This window comes from Pelophylax lessonae, assembly GCF_965119305.1.
Source record: "Pelophylax lessonae genome assembly, chromosome: 8".
In the NCBI taxonomy this organism is placed as follows: domain Eukaryota; kingdom Metazoa; phylum Chordata; class Amphibia; order Anura; family Ranidae; genus Pelophylax; species Pelophylax lessonae.
The window spans coordinates 92,955,978-92,975,848 of record NC_138775.1 but is presented as its reverse complement, the minus strand read 5'-3'; the positions used below and the strand labels follow the sequence as shown (position 1 = coordinate 92,975,848).

The window sequence follows — 19,871 nt, the reverse complement described above, 5'->3', positions numbered from 1 at the left end:
GGTCTTATTGCCAGGTTTATATATCCTGCTGTGAGGTTATTGCTCTGCTTAGCTTTGTATCAACAGCAAATAATGAGATCAAATTATTTACCCAAACCTCTATCATTTATGAATTGGTCCCAGGACAGAGCCCTAGGGTACCATGTTCACAACTTCAAAACATTCGAGTACACTCTATCGCACCCTTTGGAAGCACCTCTGTAACCAGTTTTCTATCCCGGTACATACGGTATCTCACAAAAAAGTGAAAAAAAAAAAAAAAGTTGTAAATATTTTATTATATCTTTTCATGTGACAACACTGAAGAAATGACACTTTGCTACAATGTAAAGTAGTGAGTGTACAGCTTGCATAACAGTGTAAAATTTGCTTGCCCCTCAAAATAACTCAACACACAGCCATTAATGTCTAAACCGCTGGCAACAAAAGTGAGTACACCCCTAAGTGAAAATTTCTAAATTGGGCCCAATTAGCAATTTTTCCTCCCCGATGTCATGTGACTTGTTAGTGTTACAAGTTCTCCAGTGTGAAAGGGGAGCAAGTGTGTTAAATTTGGTGTTATCGCTCTCATACTGGTCACTGGAAGTTCAAAATGGCACCTTATGGCAAAACTCTGAAGATCTGAAAAAAGAATTGTTGCTCTACATAAAGATGGCCTAGGTTATAAGAAGTTTGCCAAGACCCTGAAACTGAGCTGCAGCACGGTAGCCAAGACCATACAGCGGTTTAACAGGACAGGTTCCACTCAGAACAGACCTCTCCATGGTTGACCAAAGAGGTTGAGTGCATGTGCTCAGCGTCCTATCCAGAGGTTGTCTTTGGGATATAGACGTATGAGTGCTGCCAGCATTGCTGCAGAGGTTAAAGGGGTGGGGGGGTCAGCCTGTCAGTGGCTTTTAAATAATGGCGTGGTTTATAACATTTACCAACTGGTAATGTTAAATGCCCACAGCAAAACTTAGGAAGTGTTAAAGTTCCGGTAAGATGGCGACATGCACGTAAGCATCCTTTTTGTCCACAGAGGCCAGAAGATATCTCAAATAGAGGAAAACACTGACTAGCCTGGTGGATTCCATATAAAATTTTGGTGTTGAGAACAATTTGATTCTGTATGTGGTGACACCTCTGGTCTAGGAACACTAAATAGGTTTAAGTCCTGAACCTTGCACTCTGTAGGTAATGCATTCCTGAACTCTGCACTCTGTACATGGCACACCCCTGAGCTCTGCACATAACACACTCCGGAACTCTGTATGTAATGCACTCCTGAACCCTGCACTCTGTATGTAGAGCACCCCAGATACAACTGGCCCTTTGAGGGCAACTATACTACTGATACGGTCCTCAAAGAAATTGAGTTTGACCCCCCTGCTCTATAGGGTAAAGCTGTGCAATATGTTTTGTAGGAGAAAACGCTATCCGTTTTAGACCAATCACTATACAAGACAGTGGCCTGGGCTCGGTGTGGGGGGACACTGCATGCTCCTGCCACTGTTAGTGTATCATAAGCTGGCAAGGCCCCCTGGACTGCTGCCCTTGTGCTTCTAATCTGCCATACTAGGTATAGCATGAGGGACTGCCCATAAGGGTTCTAATGCAACCACTGCTGGAGCAGGAAGGATTAATGCCGACTGTGATCAGGTCACTGTATGGTAGCAGGAAGCCAAGGTAATGTCTAGAGAATTGTTAACCTGATGCAAACCTGAAGGAGATGGTAGGAAGAAAACAAGGTATGTGCATGCATGAGCAGTAAGACCACCAGGTGGGGGACTCATGCAGGAGTAGTAGAGAAAATGAACCCATGCAGCTCCACATATGCTGCAGCTCTTCCCTCCCACTAAAGATGTCACAGCCAGAGCCCAGTATTTTACCCCTTCAAGGGGGTCAGAACAAAAAGGCACGAGTAGACTCCCTCTAAATATGGGAACTGTAGTGGAGGTCCTTAGAAGGCCCTTTGCTTCCCAACAGGCACAAGCAAGGGAACATACTGCTCTGATTCTCTTCACCCCACTGATGGGTAACGGTTGTTCAGAAACAAGGTTCCACCATATGGGTGCACCATGGCCCTGGACACGTAAAGCACTCTGTGGCTGCTCCACACATTGCACTTAAGTATGTAGGGATGCGCCCTGAACAGAGTCAAATGACAAAGGGCAAACAATAGGCTGGCCCTGCCTCTTTTCAGCAAGGTCTGGGTATGGCTTACAAGAGAATGCCAACGATTGGCAAATCCGGAAAGCTGCAAAACTGGCCCCTTTGGTTTTGAAGCTACGTGTTAGATGAAAAGAATCTTCAAAAACACATTAAGAAAAGGTTTCCTTTTTCCTCAGAGGGGAGAGGACATCTGTCCTACTAGGACACTAGCAAAAAAGAAAACAAACTGAAGCAGGCTAGAAGTGGTAAGGGTTTATTTTTATTGGGTTGTCTTTATAGATTTGATTTGCGGTGTCAATTTTCTTGCAGGCAGCAGCATATACCATGTATCTGAATACTTTATCTTGTGTCCCTAATGTACCACTAAGAAACACAATTTTTTCTTGTAATATCAATAAAACACAATTTTTAAATTATCTGACAGTTTATATCAGCAAAACAGCAGGAATAACTAGGGAGCACACAGGAACCTTATAAATAAAGCAATATAACTTTTATCTTACTTTTTTTATTCCAGGATTGCACTGATCTGCACTGGGAAAATGCCAAACAGCAAGAGTGAGAGTTTGAATGCTATGAATATTTATGTCCTGGCCCTCACACACTTCTGGCCAGCCACACTCTATTCCCAATTGCCAGTCTAGCAACAGACTCACAACTCTGCCTTGACAAATCGGTATCATAGCTAATAACAGGACTGACAGTAAATGGCACATAAAATAACCAGTGCCCATTTAAAAATGTGTACTGGATGTAACAAGCAATAGGAAATTTAAACAATGCATAATTTAATCTCCAAGAAACACTTTTTATGTAGTCTGATTTTTTATTTTTTTTTATATATTCAGGAAATCGCTTTCTTACCACATGTTCTAAAAAGCGTGTCTAAATAACTTGGCACTCAACTGGATGAGACAGAACAGTGACTTAAGCTGGCCATACGGTACAAAATTTTGTTATTCAATTTCCTTTAAATTTCCCTTCAACTATGTAGTGCAGTGCCTGCCTGATTGCATACAAATGGGAAATGTTTAGGTTTGACCTCATATTATATGGTTTTGGTAAATCTCAAGGAAAATTGTACAAAAAAATTGTATAATGAATGGCCAGCCTTATACTTTATCAGACAGATCTGGAGTTTCATTAACCTTCCTAGCGGTATTCCCGAGTGTGGCTCAGGGTTAATATTCAGTGCCAAAAGCGGTAACCCCTAGCCACACTCGGGATTACCCTAGAATGATAGTTACCTTCCCCTGTGATCCCCCGCCGTCCTCCCTCCAGTCGTCCTCCCTCTAATCCCCCGCCGTCCTTCCTCCAGTCGTCCTCCCGCTGTGTGTTCAGCCAATGCTGGCACCTTCTTCCAGTTCCCTTCCCTGCGAGCACCGTGTCGCATGGGGGTGGATCCAGCGTGAGATTAAAAAAAAAAAAAAAGACATTATACAGTGTAATCTGTTAGGATTACAATTTTGTATCATGCCATTTCACCTAGAGGCTTTTCCAGTGCCCTGCCTGTACTTTTTGTGGTACTTTGTGCCTGGAAAATTGATAACGTCCATGGCATCCAAAAAGCGTTTTTAGCTCAAAAATGCTTTTGGACGAACTGGAAAACATCGACGTGAATTGGAAATATTTGAAGAACTGTGCGATAGTGCTTTGTGGGAAAATTTGTCATCAGGTACTAAAAGTGACAACAGCGACGATTCTGCGACTGGGCTCAGCGATGTGTGGACTTGGTGCTCTATTGCTTGCGGTACGGATCAGGCAGCGCCCCCAAGATTCCCATTTACTGGTGCACCTGGTATGAAAGTTGACGTTGATCATGACAACCCCTTGGCATACCTACAATTATTTCTGACCGATGAGGTTATTGAAAAAAATAGTTACCGAGACCAACTGGTACAAAGAGCAACAATTGGCTACGCATCGGAAGTTTGCCAGATGCAGAAAGTGGGAACCAGTGACCACCAAAGATGACATTTGGAATTTTATGGGCCTAAAAATTCTTGTGGGGAAACCCCTGCAGAAGTGGTGTTGGACAACCAATACATTACTTGCCACTCCATTCTTTGGCTCAGTCATGTCAGAGTACAGATTCTCCCTCATAATAAAATATCTCCACTTCAAAAACAATGAAGAATTTGATGATATTTATTATTATATTATAATTTATGATTTCGTGTTTCAAACTTTATCATGCAATGCCAAGCTGCTGCAAGTAAAGCCAACAGAATACAGGGATGTATAAAAAAGGGGATTCACTCCAGAAATAAAGAGATTATTCTCCCACTCTACAAGACTCTGGTCCGACCACATCTGGGAGTATGCTGTCCAGTTCTGGGAACCGGTCCTCAGGAAGGATGTGCTGGAACTGGAGAAAGTCCAGAGAAGGGCAACAAAAATAATTAGGGGAATGGAGGACATCAGCTATGAGGAAAGACTACAAGCACTGAACTTATTCTCTGTGGAGAAGAGACGATTGAGGGGGGATATATCAATGTACAAATACTGTACTGGCAACCCTAGCATATGGAAAAACCTATTCAGAGAAAGGAAATACAATAAGACACGTGGCCACTCACTAAAACTAGAGGAAATGCGGTTTAACCTTAAAATACGCAGGGGGTTCTTCACTGTGAGAGCAGTAAGGATGTGGAATTCTCTTCCGCAAACAGTCGTATCAGCAGGGAGCATCGATAGTTTCAAAAAACTATTAGATGGGCACCTTAAAGACCACAACATAGAGGGGTATACAATGTACGGCTAACAGCAAACACACACACACACACACACATAGGTTGAACTGGATGGACTGGTGTCTTTTTTCAACCTCACTATGTAGAATACCCGGGATGTCTACTAGACTCTTGTTTGAATAGATTTAAGCGAGTTATTCCTAAGAATTACAGGCCTAAAATATAAAACAACATATTTCCATGCAAAACAATGTACCGCTTTTAGCACAAAAATTCGGACATAATCAGACCACCAGAGAGGTTAAGACAATCAAGTCTAAAGCATGCAGCTTTTCTCATTTATTCGTTTGTTGTTTTAGATAAACTAGTGTGCTCTGGAAGTCTTTTGTAATGTTGATTATTCATAAAATAATTTGTTAACATGGCATTAAAAAAAAAAAAAAAACACAGTTAAACATATTACAAAAAATTGACCCAAAAACATTATAGACATCTTTTATAGGGAGAAGAACTACTAAAACTTGTAAACATCACAACGTGGCATTTGTACTGTATGTTCTGACCCTTGCTGGTAATATCTCTTCTTCCAGTTTCCTCACAAGTGTGTTGTGGTGAAACCGCCCTCAAATACTGGCACCTCATAACTTAAATGATGGGGTTTGGCATCTCCTTGCATGTTGGGGTTTGGATCCTCCTGACTTAGGCACCGGAAATTAGTATCTTCTAACTTAAGTGTTCGGGCTGGGAAGGTTCTGACTTAGGCGTTGCAGCGCCGTAACAACTTTACCTAGGTTTTGGGGTTCTGCAACTACTGGCTTAGGTGTTGGGGTTCTGTCTGAGTACTGTAGGCCCAGAAGCTAATTTTCTAAGATCAGTTGTAAGTTAATCCAGACCAAGTAGAAAAATGAGGCAGCTGGATAAAACAATCTCCAATACAGGGCACTTTCACGCCCTTCCTGCCCAGGCCAATATTCAGCTTTCCTCAATGTCACAGTTTGAATGAGAAATTCCCGGTCATGCTACACTGTACCAATATAAAACTTTTATAATTTTTCTTCACACAAATATGGCTTAATGTCAGTGGCATTTGATCACCACTTGGTTTTTTTTATTTTTTTTCTAAATAAAAATAGACAGAAATTAAAAAAAAAAATAAAATAAAAGTTTCTCTTCGTTTTGGTTCTAAAAATTTTGTAAATGGGTTTTCTCCTTCACCGACGGGCACTAATAATGATGCACTGACAGGCATGGATGAGGTGGAACTGATGGGCACGGATGATGAGGCACTAATATGCAGCACTGACAGGCATTAATTGCCATCTCTAATGGGCACATGTTGGCATCCCTGGTGGGCACAGGTTGGCATCCCTGGTGAGTCTGCAGGGATAAATCGATGCAGCGCAGACCCCCTTTAGGAGAGCCGCTGATCAGCTCTCCTCTACCTGCACCTTGTCAGCGCGAATAGAGGAAAAGCCATTAAACAACCTTCCTGGTTATGATGTGACCAGCTGTGATTGGACACAGCTGATCACATGGTAAAGAGCCTACGTCATAGGCTCTTTACAGAGATCAGGGCGATACCGCACTACCGATCCTGGCCTATCCTGCTGGACATCATAACGCCCAGTCAGGATGATTGATCCCCCGCCCGACCATCATTCTGCTATAGGCCGGGCGGGATGTGGTTGTTATATTTACTGTTAAGACTGCAGATCACTCAACCCACCTCATGAAAAGGTAATTAAATCCAACAGGTATGAAAATGTTTTTTACATTCATTGCATATTAAAGTAGAACTTTAGGCAAAACTTTTTATTTCATTTTGGACACAGTAAGGGAGCGTTATAACCTGTCAGATTTTTTTTCTCCCTGTGTGTCGCATAGCTGAGATTTCCCTTCACTTCCTGTTCCATAGCCAAACACAAAGTGAGAGGAAATTCCTGCAAATTAGGGGAATTCCTCTGGGACCCCCTGGCCACCAGAACTTGTGTCCCCATTGGAAGATTTCCCCTCTATTACTTTTCTGGGGACAATTTTCTTTTTTTTTTTTCAGATTTTCTTTCACTTTTAATGATAATAGTAAATAGGACAAATAGAGAGGGTGAATTTCCCTAACAGGGACACAGACAGCAATAAAAACTGACACATATTCTAATTCATCTCCACTCTAGCCAAAATAAAAAGGTTAGTTATACTTTAATCACGATACTTAATCATTTTAGTTTTCATGTTATGCAGAGTAATAAAAACCTGGTTGATCCCGCCATTCATTGGTGCTGCCTGTGTCCCCACTGCACACCGGGTCCTCGTCTTCAGCCACTTCCACCTGTACTGTGCATGCTCCCTTTTTGTTAAACAGGCAAGCCCAAGCCGTTCAGTTCACTTTATCCCGATCTAGGCTGCCATCGTGACTATAGAGTCATCTTTGTGGGTATTTCATTTTATGAGTGATACGCCCCTCCTACTTTGCTAACGTTTTTCTAATCACCGGTGGGGTGGATTTAACAGGGAATGATTAATGGAGGCATCACCTAGCTATTAGTCACCCCAAATACACACAGACTGGAGGGGAGTGTGTACTACTGTGACTGGCAGCTCCTCCTTCACATATCTTTAGTGTTTCACAAAGTGAAAGTGATTGTCAATCATATGAATCTCCACCTACACCAAGTTAAGGAACAAAAGCAATTAAAAAATATGTTTAATTTAGGTTTTCTATGAAGGTTTAAAATCCTTTAGTTATATTTTTTATTTGCTTTCCGAAGGTGTTTTTTTTTCACCTTCTCATGTGACTGCTACAGTAACAATCAGCAGTGTGCAGACACAGAAAGATAGTTCACAGTTCAGTAGATGATGTATATAGCATACATTATAAGAATGGTAGAGGCTCCTACCACATAGCAATCAGGGAAAGATCATGTGACTGCTGCAGTACATAGAGAAAAAAGGGAATTTAGAAGCTTTTTAAAAGAAATAAATAAAGAGATGCTGCAGAACTATGTATACACACTGTAATAGGGAGCAAGGTCAGTGGGATGTAAACTTCCCCACCATGCATTTTATCCTAATAGGTTATGTCATAACTCTGCACCTTACTGTCAATTCCTGCACCTTTATTTTTTAATGATTAAAGAAAAAAAAAAATCATACACCTAATTATGGAGTATCAAACCATTCACATCATACTGTACATTCTTTATTACGGTTTCGGTTACCTGGGATAAGGAAGAAAGACCCTGTTCCTTTTCTCTTTTTGTATCATTCACATTATTATTCCTCAAATGTAATTATTACCATATCTTAAAACCATTATCTCCCTAAGAACGCCGAAAATGTATTTAAATAATTATGTCCAGGGAGACATGCTTTTTTTGTAACAGCATTTGTTTCAGAATACTTACTCTTCTCATACTTCATACCCTATCTAGGTAGTCTTAACTACCCTACATATGATGAAATCTCAGCATGAGCAGAGTACCCCAGCCTACATGAGTATCTTCAAGTTTTTAATTAGGAACACATTATAATATCAAGATGAGGTTGCCTCAATTTTTTACTTGGTCTGAATGAAGAGAAGATACACACTTATGATTAAGGTTGCAGACCATCCTAGAAGCTGTATGACAAGCTTACTGGCTTTGGCTTTTCCAAAACTTTAGTTGGAAAAATGTTCATCATGAAATACATACCACTTTTGGTTTAAAGGGTGGTTCCACTTCTCTCTTTTCCAAAGCAGTCCAGTTAATAGTCTTGAAGAAAGGATGCAACTTGATGTTTCCAGTTACACCAAGTCTCTTTGTGGGATCTCGCACAAACAGCTAAAAAAACAAAACAAAAAAAACTGATTAACAGTCATTTACACACATTACATCACTGATTCAGATCTGTGGTATAAAAAAAAAAAATTTATATAGGATTATGGCAATAAAAGATATTAGTGGGAGACTCCCACCCATACCTTCTCTAGGATGTCTTTGGATTCCTTTGTGATCCATCTTGGAAAGTGTGGAGTATCCATTCTAATGGATTCAAATAGCTCATCCTCATCATCACCATGGAAAGGTGACTGACCAATCAACATTTCATACAGCAGGACTCCAAATGACCACCAGTCCACGGAAAATGTGTACTTATGTCCCTGTAATATCTGTATGTATACAGTAACCAAGATTAAAAATCAACATGTCTAGAAAAGATTTAAAGTCATACAGGTAGTAGTCCTATGTCAAAATGAGAAATGTGGCGGTCAACAAAATAGTACAGAATTGAAACAGTCTGTCTATCCAATACAGGAGTCAGCAGGGAGAAGGAACATTTGGCACCTTGGCTATCGTTTCTGACTTAAAGAAAAAGGATAAACTGCTATTTATCAAATGAGAGCAAAGAAATGTCAGTATCAAGAGACACCTACTAGATAGTTGCAGAGCATAGTACCTCCAGCCGTGGGGCATAATCTGTTATAGGTGAAAATGACAACACAAAAGCCTCATTCTCTGTATGCATAAAACGTTTGTGCTAGCATTTACATGCATACAGCATACATGAATCCCACTGGCCACCACTGCTCAGGGACAACATGTAAATCTCAAAAATGTGTAGCAAGTGGTGCTGCCACCACTAATTGCACATGCTAATGATATTTACATCTACCGAAAGACTCATTTATGGGGCAGCGCAGAATGACCTTTGCCCACGGGCGCAACTACAGGTGTCACATGGGTCACAATTGCGACCTGACCCCTGTGCTTCAGGGGGCCTTTATGGCTTCCCTGTACACTTGCATAGGAAGGGCAGCACATAGAAGAACCAATCACATCCATTTTCCTCCTGCAGCTGTTGAAAGCCTACTTCTCCTAATCTCCCTCCCGTAGGCATTCAGTGGCTGCAGGAGGAAAATGGTGGGAAATCAGTTCCTTTACATGCCACCACCCCTTCTATTCATTTTTCTTTCTTCCAGCTGCCCCTGGGCCCGTGTACTCCTTCCCTCCACCGCTCTGCTAGCTTTCCCCTCCACTCTCCCGCCGGCTGCTGCGAAGGATGTGTAAGGATGGAAAAAGGTGAAGGGGTCGTTAAACATGTCATTTTCCAGCTCCTTCCTTTTCGTTTTTTTATTTAAATCTTTATTTAATGGTATGCATCAAAATAATACAACAACATGATGAGATAATATGAATGGGTACACATAGGCCATGAAGAACAATCATCAGCAGTACAGAAAATTGTGCTGAAAAAGAAATAAGTTACTAGCACCTTACAGGTATACTTCCCAATTAGAACTACAGTTGAAATAAAAGGTGATGAACCTCACTGAGTCCCATAAACATACATCTTAAGGTAGCGGCTAGTAAAAAAACTAATTCAGGAGTACAAGAATCCGAACCTGTGCACATGGCCTGCGAGCAGTCATACCCACGATGTCAACTTGCACTGAAAGCTTTTTTTTTTAGGAAAATAATTTTTAAAAAAAGGGGAGAGAAACACCATAGGGTGCCTGAGTGGAGAGGGAAGACGTGAAAAAAAGAGAAAGATCCCTTCTTTTTCTGAATGGAGTGAGTAATCGGTACTGATAGCTGTTTACTATGCTTTAGTTTGTGAATGAACAGAAAGCTCTGTACAGAGCTATTCGTGTCTATTCATTCGGTGCAGCTGAGACTGCAGAGATGGAGACTGGGGGTTGTGTCCTGAATCTCCTTTCTCTGTCTCAAAGGTGAATTTTAGTTTAGACCCCTGATATTTCACCAAAACCCATCTTTTTATAGATCCTTCCTACATTGTGTCAGTGTCATTGAAAAATGGTGCCTGTCAATACCCTATTAGCTCCATTCTTTGCAGCCGCTCCCCTCCTCAGAGTGTAGCTTTAGATTGGAGGAGGAAAGCGGTCAAGTGACTGACCATGAAACATCAGAGGAGAGCTGTCACGTGACCGGCCATAAAAGAACAGAGCTAATGCAGAGCTGTATTTAGAGGCATCGGTTTAAAATGACACTGACACATTGTAGGACGAATCTATAAAAAGGGGCTGGCAAGGATTTTTTTTAAACTTTAGAGTACGCTGGCAGGGCTGTCCAAGGAGACTGGGGCTCTCCTGGGAGTGCAGGGGGCTGTGCAATGTAAAGGGGGCTCTATAATAAATGGGGTGTGTACTGTGCAGGGGGGCTGTCTAATGTAAAAGGGGCTGTGCAATGTAAAGGGGGCTGTATAATGAAAGGGGCTGTGTACTGTGCAGGGGGAGGGCATTGTGTAATGTAAAGGGGAGGGCTGTGTAATATAAAGGGGGGCTGTGTAATGTAAATGGGGCTGTTTAATATGCATTAATATTATGTTATTTACTTTATAAGTGGTATAATAATTATTAAAAAAAAAAAAAAGTTCAGAGCTACCCTTATTTTGCTTCAAAATTCTTTATTTAAATTTTTCTTTTCCTGAAAGTTTCCTCTTAAACGTAAGGTGCGTGTTATATGTCGATAAATACGGTAGCTAACAGGGCAGAAATAAATTAGAATACAGCCTCATGTTTCCTCCTGTTGCTATAAAAGTACTGCATAATAGCCCACTGAATAAAAATTACCACTTAACTTTTCCTTCCACAGAGGATGCCCCCAGACAATACAAAGCAACCTTTTAGAAAGCCTGACACCTCCATATACCTGAAGGTAATGTCTATTGATATCTGTATGCCACAAGGTAAGACAGCTGTTACTCTTACCTCTGGAGCAATATAATCTGGGGTCCCACAGAAAGTGCTTGCTTTATTTTCTCCAAAAACTTCTTCCTTGCACATACCAAAGTCTGCAATCTTGATGTGTCCATCCCGATCCAACATCACATTGTCCAATTTCAGATCCCTAAAGGTAAATACTGTAAGTTTTGCACATTCTCAAACCTCCTTAGGCCTAGTAGATATTCATGGCATAATTTGATATCCTCCTACATTTTTCTAATATACAGACATGGAAACTATAAACACAACTGTAAGCATTCATGTATTTCTGCCTACATACCTAAAGTGGACTTTCTTTGAACAAGAGAAGATTTGCTGTTACAGGGAACATTTAAAAATGTGCCCAAGCAGTACCCTGAAATCGTATCTTTGGTCTTAAAATCCCTCCAGCAAAAATAGTGCCCTTCCTGGTAAGTAAAGGTCCCTGGACACTTCTCTGCCTACAGCCTGTATATCTACAGTGTGAAAGCTAAGGCACTGCTGCCTTCAAGTGTAAGTCTATGGAAATTTGGAGAGGTCACTTATGTGCTGCTCACGGTTATTGCTGGAGGCTCTTACAACAAGAAGCAAAGCCTGCCTCTGACAAGCTGGCCACCTCCAAAGAGACATACTGTGGAACAAGAACCAGCAAGTCAGACCTGGGGAAAAGATCAGCCGAATGGGACCACAGACCATACCACCGACTTCTTGTACCCTCTGCTTGATGCTTTTGGGCATAGCTCCCAGATCTCAGTTCCTCTTTAAATAGGAGATTTGAATAATAATTTTGGGTTTGAACCATAGTTTTATTGGGAGTGGTGATGCTAAACAATGTACACAGAACCAGAAAACGACTTCAAGAAGAAATACCTCCACAAGTTTAGAATAGGTGGAGGAAAGTTGCCCAGTCTGTATGTTTATCTTCAGTCCCTGGTGGTTGTGATCTGCGTTTCTTCTCCATGTTGCACAGCCTATGTGCTAAATGTCAAGAGAATTCCTCACCGACTTTAGTAATCATTTGATAAATATTTTGGATGAGCAATGCAGTCTGAAGGTAGAAGATCTTTGAGCAGGATCTTCACCTTTACCAACCATTAAAACTGCGAAATCAGTAGAAGTAGAATTACATACTACCCTTGTATATTATGCTAGAATTTGGTCTTACCTATAAATAATGCCCTTTGTGTGGAGGAATTGTAATCCACAGATTATTTCAGCAGAATAGAACCTGAAGACAGATGGAAGAATTATCCATATATACAATTAGATAAATTAATATAATTGAGTACATAAACATTTATTTGATGGTCTTGGGCAGTATTAGTCAGGATTAATGATAAATGAGAAATTAGCTAAGCTGAAAAGACAAACGTTCTGAGTCCTCCAGCAGCCTGGGTTGCTTTATTTAGTAACAGGACGCTAACAGTAATAATATAGTCAAAGATAATCTCACAAGGCAACAGTTTGTAGTGATATATGCTTATAGCAGACAATAAGGAAATCAAGAAGTTTGATAGACTTTATTTCAAGTCAGCTATGAAGCATATACTTACGTAGCCCTGAAAAGATCAAAACGGCCCTTGTCCTGTATGTGGAACATCAAATCTCCGCCATTCAGAAATTCCATAACAAAGAAGAGATGCTCCTGTTTTGGGACACAGAAAAAGACATTTACATGAGACCCTTTGCAAGTTTAGACAAATCACCTGTTAATACACTGACAATAGTTTGGTTATATTGATGTCTGTGTCCCATTCGAGAGATTTTATCCCCCAGTGAGGGACATCAACAAACCCCTTTCAGATGTTCTGACCTTTCCTACTCTAAAAAAAATGTTGTCACTGCCCTCTTGTTCTGACATTTGTCAAATTAACAGAAAGTCAGAGAGAATATAAAGCTTAAAGTTTAATCTGCTTATATATTTTTCCTTCCGATTCCTTTCCCTTTTTCACTTCCCAGCCATTATTACATATTTATTTTTTTATTTTACACCCAGTGATTTAATCACTAGGTCTCTGGGCAATGCAAGCAGATCATGGCTTTTAGTAAGGGCCAGCAGAGTGCTTGCAGAAAACATCACCGCACCCTGCCTCAGTACCCCTTTTCAAGGATCCCCAGCCCTAAAGAAAACAGTGGGCTAGCTTTTGGCTAAATCCCTCAGGGCCTGACCTTCAATAGCCAAGCTGTTAAAAACAGTGACAGCAAAAGCAGGGTGGTAAACCGGCCCTTGGGAGAAAACATCCAAACGGCCTGTGAGGAGATTCTGCCAAGAGCCTGACAAGGTCCAATTACCACATCCTCCTGGGCCAGTTCGATGAGAATCACTGGAATACCATCTATATTCATTCTGAGGAGCAGGCAAGGAAGGAGCTTCAAAAGGAAGAAAGATAGATTAGGCTGAACTGATCCAACGGAAAAAAAGGTCTTGAAACATCTCTAGGTAAAATTACCATTCTCCAGGAGTCCAGATATTGCCAACTGAGGAAGTGTAACTGCCACTTTTCCATGACCTGGATGTGTGCAGGGATCAGGGATGGAATGTGAAATTCTGCCCAAGCCAGAATCATATTGGTTTCTCTTTGATCCACAAGAGTTCTGGTGCCTCCCTGATGGTCAAACCACTGCAATGGCATTATCTGATGACCTTACAGACGAGAGGTCCAGCATTGAAGGGATAACTTAATCCCTCTGAGTTCCAGAATACTGATCAGGAGTCGACCTTCCTTTGACAACCAAGTCTCTTGTACATAGAGGATACCCAGTACTTCTCCTCATAATATGTTGGCATCTATCATGGCACAATCCAAACCATTGGAGGGTAGGATGTTCCTGTTTCCAGCATTAAACCTGTGACTCACCACATTGTGGCAAGTCTGGTCCTTCTGGTCAGGCAGAGGGGACAATCCAGAAACTGTACGCTCCTTTCCAAAGCTGCTAGAATGCTGAGTTGCTATGATCTGCAGTGAAACTGGGCGGAGTATGAAATATGGAAGGTTTCAAATGAGGGCATAATTAGGCTTAAGACCCTCATGCAAAAAACACGAGGGTTGGATGGATTCTGAACTGCAGCGTAAGGAGAGCAGAGAGATAAGAGTTTGCCCAAAGAAAAACCTTGGACAGGGTCATGTTTAAAACCAAACTCAGGTACTCCAAGAGACGGTTCTAGCACTGATTTCTGGAGATATAGGAGGCACCTAAAATCTGTAATGGGTTTGTACAGTTTGTTGGACATGGCTGATGACAGAGCTTGCGCTGATTCACAATAGGAATGCCCTGGGATAGAAGCAGTGCAAGAACCAGGGCTAGCACCTTGGTTAAGACCTGAGGTGCAGTGGTCAGGCTAAAAAGGACCACAAATTGTTAATAAGTGCCCACAGCAAAATGCAGGTAGCCATGATGTGCCAAATTGCACTCATTGACAGTGTGAATAGACTCTTCCCAACATATTTCATCCACTGGATGTAATCAAAAGGACATTATTCAGTGGACGCAGGGCCTGCACTACCACTAGGCGAACTAGGCAGCTGCATAGGGCTCACTGCCACGGCCTGCCACTTCCTCATCTCTGGTGGATGTCACCTTTGGAGCCGCCGTCCATGTGGCCAGTCTGCAGGAGTGTACCAGAGGTGGAAAGGAGAGGGAATGTAGACTATGGAGGATCGTGCAGGGGTGTGGGGAGGGAACGATCATATGCAGTACATTGACAGATCCCTCCTCTGGCTCCCCCAGCTGCAGAGTGTTCAGCAGTTTAGGTCTCTGATGTCGAGGAGCTGGCTCGCCTTCTTCATTGTCACTGGTCAGGACTTGTGATGGGGCGCGGCCAGCCAAGGGGTGATTCCCCGTCACTGGGGGAGGTGCAGCTGGCCTCAGGGATGATTGCGCAGTTCTTCTGTTGCAGAGAGCGACAAGGAGGTAAAAAAAAAAAAAAGTCTCTAAAAACGCAGTTTTTTTTTTAATGCAGCCACTAAACTGAGAAATTGGGTTGAAAACGGCTATGCCCAATTTCCCACAGTCAGGACAGTTCTACATGAGAAACCATCTTGATCTTTGCCAGCTTTTTTTACTTCTATCTTTAGATGTTTAAATAGAAGTAAAGAAGTGCGGTTAGCTGAGAAAGATAGCATCTGGTTTTTCATGTAGCATTGTCCTGGCTGAGAGGAATTGGGCAGAGTCCTCCAAGGTAATGCCTCGCCTACAGCAGCTTTCCGGACACAATCTTAAATCTTAATAAAAAAAAAAAGTGTCCATATAAAGAATCGTCAGTGAAATGGAAAGTTAACAAAAGGAACAATTATAACTTTTTTCTTTTTTATAAACCACTACTGTGAAAACACACTTCCAGAAACAGTGTATCTTCTGTTCTCCAAGACCTAAAAAAAGACTACTGTGTAAAAATCCACCTTCCATCCAGTGCGTGCCAGAATAACCCACCAGACATATATAACATTTTAAAACTAATTAAGTCTCAAAATGACTTGTCCTTTTCCAAGCTAAATTTTCAAATATACTCTTCACATATTACAACTCATTGGCCAATATTCTCTGAATCAAGAAATACTAAAAGGAAACTCCCAATAGCATGGTACCATTTAAAACATTTGTTGAAAGGGTAAAAAAAACAAATTGCACGTAATTTTTAATCCTAAAAAGCGTGAATCAATGTCCATGCTACACCACATCGCTCTTGGCTGATCTTTCCTTTACCCTTATTCCCCTTTACCTTGTCAGGCATGTGTACGCTAATCCAATTTAGCTAACATTCAGGCTGCTCCAAATACTTACAGCTCACAGCCCCATTGGGATAAGCAGCGTTACACTTAGGTAGATTTAGAGTCAGACAGCATGAATAGACTCGTCCCAACGTGTTTCGTCCACTCAGGGCCGGTGCTAGACTATTTTGCTACTGAGGCAAGACCAGCTACTTGCACCCCCCCCCCCCCCCCCCAAATAAAAATTCTATACGGTATAGAAAGGGCGCAAAATAGTCTAGCACTGGCTCTGTCTATATCCCCTATGATGTTTCTTGCCCCCTCATTGAGCTGCCCTACAAAGCTCACATAGTTTCCAACATTTAAAAAAACATTTTAGAGACACTTTTTTTTTTTTTTTTTTTTTCTGTGTCCGGAAAGCTGCTGTAGGCGAGGCATTACCTTGGAGGACTCTGCCCAATTCCTCTCAGCCAGGACAATGCTACATGAAAAACCAGATGCTATCTTTCTCAGCTAACCGCACTTCTTTACTTCTATTTAAACATCTAAAGATAGAAGTAAAAAAAGCTGGCAAAGATCAAGATGGTTTCTCATGTAGAACTGTCCTGACTGTGGGAAATTGGGCATAGCCGTTTTCAACCCAATTTCTCAGTTTAGTGGCTGCATTAAAAAAAAAACTGCGTTTTTAGAGACTTTTTTTTTTTTTTACCTCCTTGTCGCTCTCTGCAACAGAAGAACTGCGCAATCATCCCTGAGGCCAGCTGCACCTCCCCCAGTGACGGGGAATCACCCCTTGGCTGGCCGCGCCCCATCACAAGTCCTGACCAGTGACAATGAAGAAGGCGAGCCAGCTCCTCGACATCAGAGACCTAAACTGCTGAACACTCTGCAGCTGGGGGAGCCAGAGGAGGGATCTGTCAATGTACTGCATATGATCGTTCCCTCCCCACACCCCTGCACGATCCTCCATAGTCTACATTCCCTCTCCTTTCCACCTCTGGTACACTCCTGCAGACTGGCCACATGGACGGCGGCTCCAAAGGTGACATCCACCAGAGATGAGGAAGTGGCAGGCCGTGGCAGTGAGCCCTATGCAGCTGCCTAGTTCGCCTAGTGGTAGTGCAGGCCCTGCGTCCACTGAATAATGTCCTTTTGATTACATCCAGTGGATGAAATATGTTGGGAAGAGTCTATTCACACTGTCAATGAGTGCAATTTGGCACATCATGGCTACCTGCATTTTGCTGTGGGCACTTATTAACAATTTGTGGTCCTTTTTAGCCTGACCACTGCACCTCAGGTCTTAACCAAGGTGCTAGCCCTGGTTCTTGCACTGCTTCTATCCCAGGGCATTCCTATTGTGAATCAGCGCAAGCTCTGTCATCAGCCATGTCCAACAAACTGTACAAACCCATTACAGATTTTAGGTGCCTCCTATATCTCCAGAAATCAGTGCTAGAACCGTCTCTTGGAGTACCTGAGTTTGGTTAAAAAAAATTTATATATATGATTATTAATGGGTATAAACAAAAATCAATTAATCACTTCATCAAAAGCATGTGTGTATGGCGGCCTTCTTTATGGATATCACCTGGTTACCTTAGTCTGGAAGGTACAGTAGATATGAGTGAGAAATGGATTTTCCCATGCTAATGCCAGGACACGTTTCTCCACCATGGTACACTCCACATCATCATCAATCAGCACTACATCTTTCTTTAGAGCTTTAATAGCAAAAAACTCATTCTTGCCCTTTACCTCCGCTAAGAGGACCTAGAAAAAAAGCCAAAAAAGCATTAAACAGTTGCTTAGAAGACGAGGGAAGAGTGTAAAACTGCCACAGGTGTTTACCTTCCCGAAGCTGCCTTTTCCAAGAACCTTGTGAAATGTAAAACTCTCCACTGACACACGGCTGCTGACACTGGACACTCTCATAGGCTGAGGACTGCTGCCCTCCCAAAGCTTATCGTACTGGTTGTCTGCTGAGTGGAAGATGGGAATTACATTAAAAAGAAGGCAAAACTATTTGGGTTCCTGCCACTGAAAAAATCTTTTCCCATCACTGAGCGACATAAAATATACTTGCCTGTTGCATCTAAACCTTTTGCAATTGGAGCAGCCGGTGTTACACCCTGGTAAATCGCAACGCTATCCAAAGATGAATCTGATTTTCTGCTTGACTTCTAAAATACAAAGAATTTCATTTGTAGCAGTATAAAAGTATAATAGACTGGTTACTTAATACTCAAAAAGTAGTTAAAGTATAAATAAACACAAAGCTTTTGGATAGATTGGAGGGGGGATTACAACAAAAATAATAAAATTAGATTTTATGGCTGCCTGTCTCCCCATTAGGGAGAATCGCCCTCTCTTTTTGTTCAGTTTTCCATTACCACCGAAAGTCAAAGAACACAAATTTTGGGTTGTCGCCAGAACAGGAATAGTGGGGGCATCTTCCAATGGGGCACTAGTTCTGGTAATAGCCAGGGATTCCATTACTTTTGAGGGATTTCCTCTCACTTTCTGTCTTGACTATGGGACAGGAAGTGAAGGAAAATCACCCTATCGGGATGCAGACAGGCATGGTTATAACCCTCCAATACTGTACCCAAAATCAAATGCCTTCTGTTCTACTTTAATATTCATTTTGCTTTAAATTTTATAGTGTAAGCACTGAAATCTCTAACTTTCAAAAACTGGCTCTTGACAGACCCTTGTCATGCAAAGAACAAAGAGTCTTGTGGACACAAGTATCATTCAGGAAAGAGTTTGTTCCCTTAGCAAGCAATCAGTCCGCTCCACAATGAAACTATCTAATTGATTTCTACAAGCAAGAAAAGTATTTCACATGAGGAAGACTTTTTTTTACATTCTGTGCATGGCATTTGAAAGAAGACTGAAATACAGTGCATCTGGAAAGTATTCACTTTTTCCAAATTTTGTTATTCAGCCTTATTGCAAAATGGATTAAATTCATTATTTTCATCAAAAATTCTACAAACAATACCCCATAATTACAATGTGAAAGAAGTTTGTTTGAAATCTTTGCAAATGTATTAAAAAATATCCATGTCCATAAGTATTCAAAGCCTTTGATCAATACTTTTTTGAAGCACCTTTGGCACCAATGACAGCCTCAAGTATTTTTGAGTATGATGCTACAAGCTTGGCACACCTATTTTTGGGCAGTTTCTCCTATTCTTCTTTGCATGACCTCTTAAGCTCCATCAGGTTGGGTGGGGAGTGTTGGTGCACAGCCAATTTCAGATCTCTCTAGAGAGGTTTAATCAGGTTTAAGTCTGCGCTCTGGCTGGGCCACTCAGGGACATTCACAGAGTTGTCCTGTAGCCACTTCCTTGTTAACTTGGCTGTGTGCTTAGGATCGTTGTCCTGTTCAAAGATGAAACTTCACCGCAGTCTGAGGGCCTGAGCAGGTTTTCATCAAGGATGTCTCTGTAAATTGCTGCATTCATCTTTCCCTCAATTTTGACTAGTCTCCCAGTTCCTGCTGCAGAAAAACATCCCCACAGCATGATGCTACCACCACCATGCTTCACAGTAGGGATGGTATTGACCAGGTGATGAGCGGTGCCTGGTTTTCTCCAGACATGAAGC

The 19,871-nt window shown here is 41.7% G+C and overlaps 1 protein-coding gene across 1 annotated transcript in view; it reads right to left on the bottom strand.

Moving 5' to 3' along the window:
• Positions 1-19,871, bottom strand: part of PRKCD (protein kinase C delta) — a 162,106-nt gene that overhangs the window by 1,970 nt on the left and 140,265 nt on the right. The window contains exons 10-17 of the mRNA XM_082264954.1: positions 18,343-18,439; positions 18,108-18,238; positions 17,856-18,029; positions 13,101-13,192; positions 12,713-12,775; positions 11,554-11,692; positions 8,806-8,994; positions 8,537-8,665 (exon numbers count right to left, since the gene is read on the bottom strand). Coding sequence (XP_082121080.1) covers positions 8,537-8,665; positions 8,806-8,994; positions 11,554-11,692; positions 12,713-12,775; positions 13,101-13,192; positions 17,856-18,029; positions 18,108-18,238; positions 18,343-18,439 — 1,014 coding nt within the window. The remainder of the gene's footprint in view (positions 1-8,536; positions 8,666-8,805; positions 8,995-11,553; positions 11,693-12,712; positions 12,776-13,100; positions 13,193-17,855; positions 18,030-18,107; positions 18,239-18,342; positions 18,440-19,871) is intronic.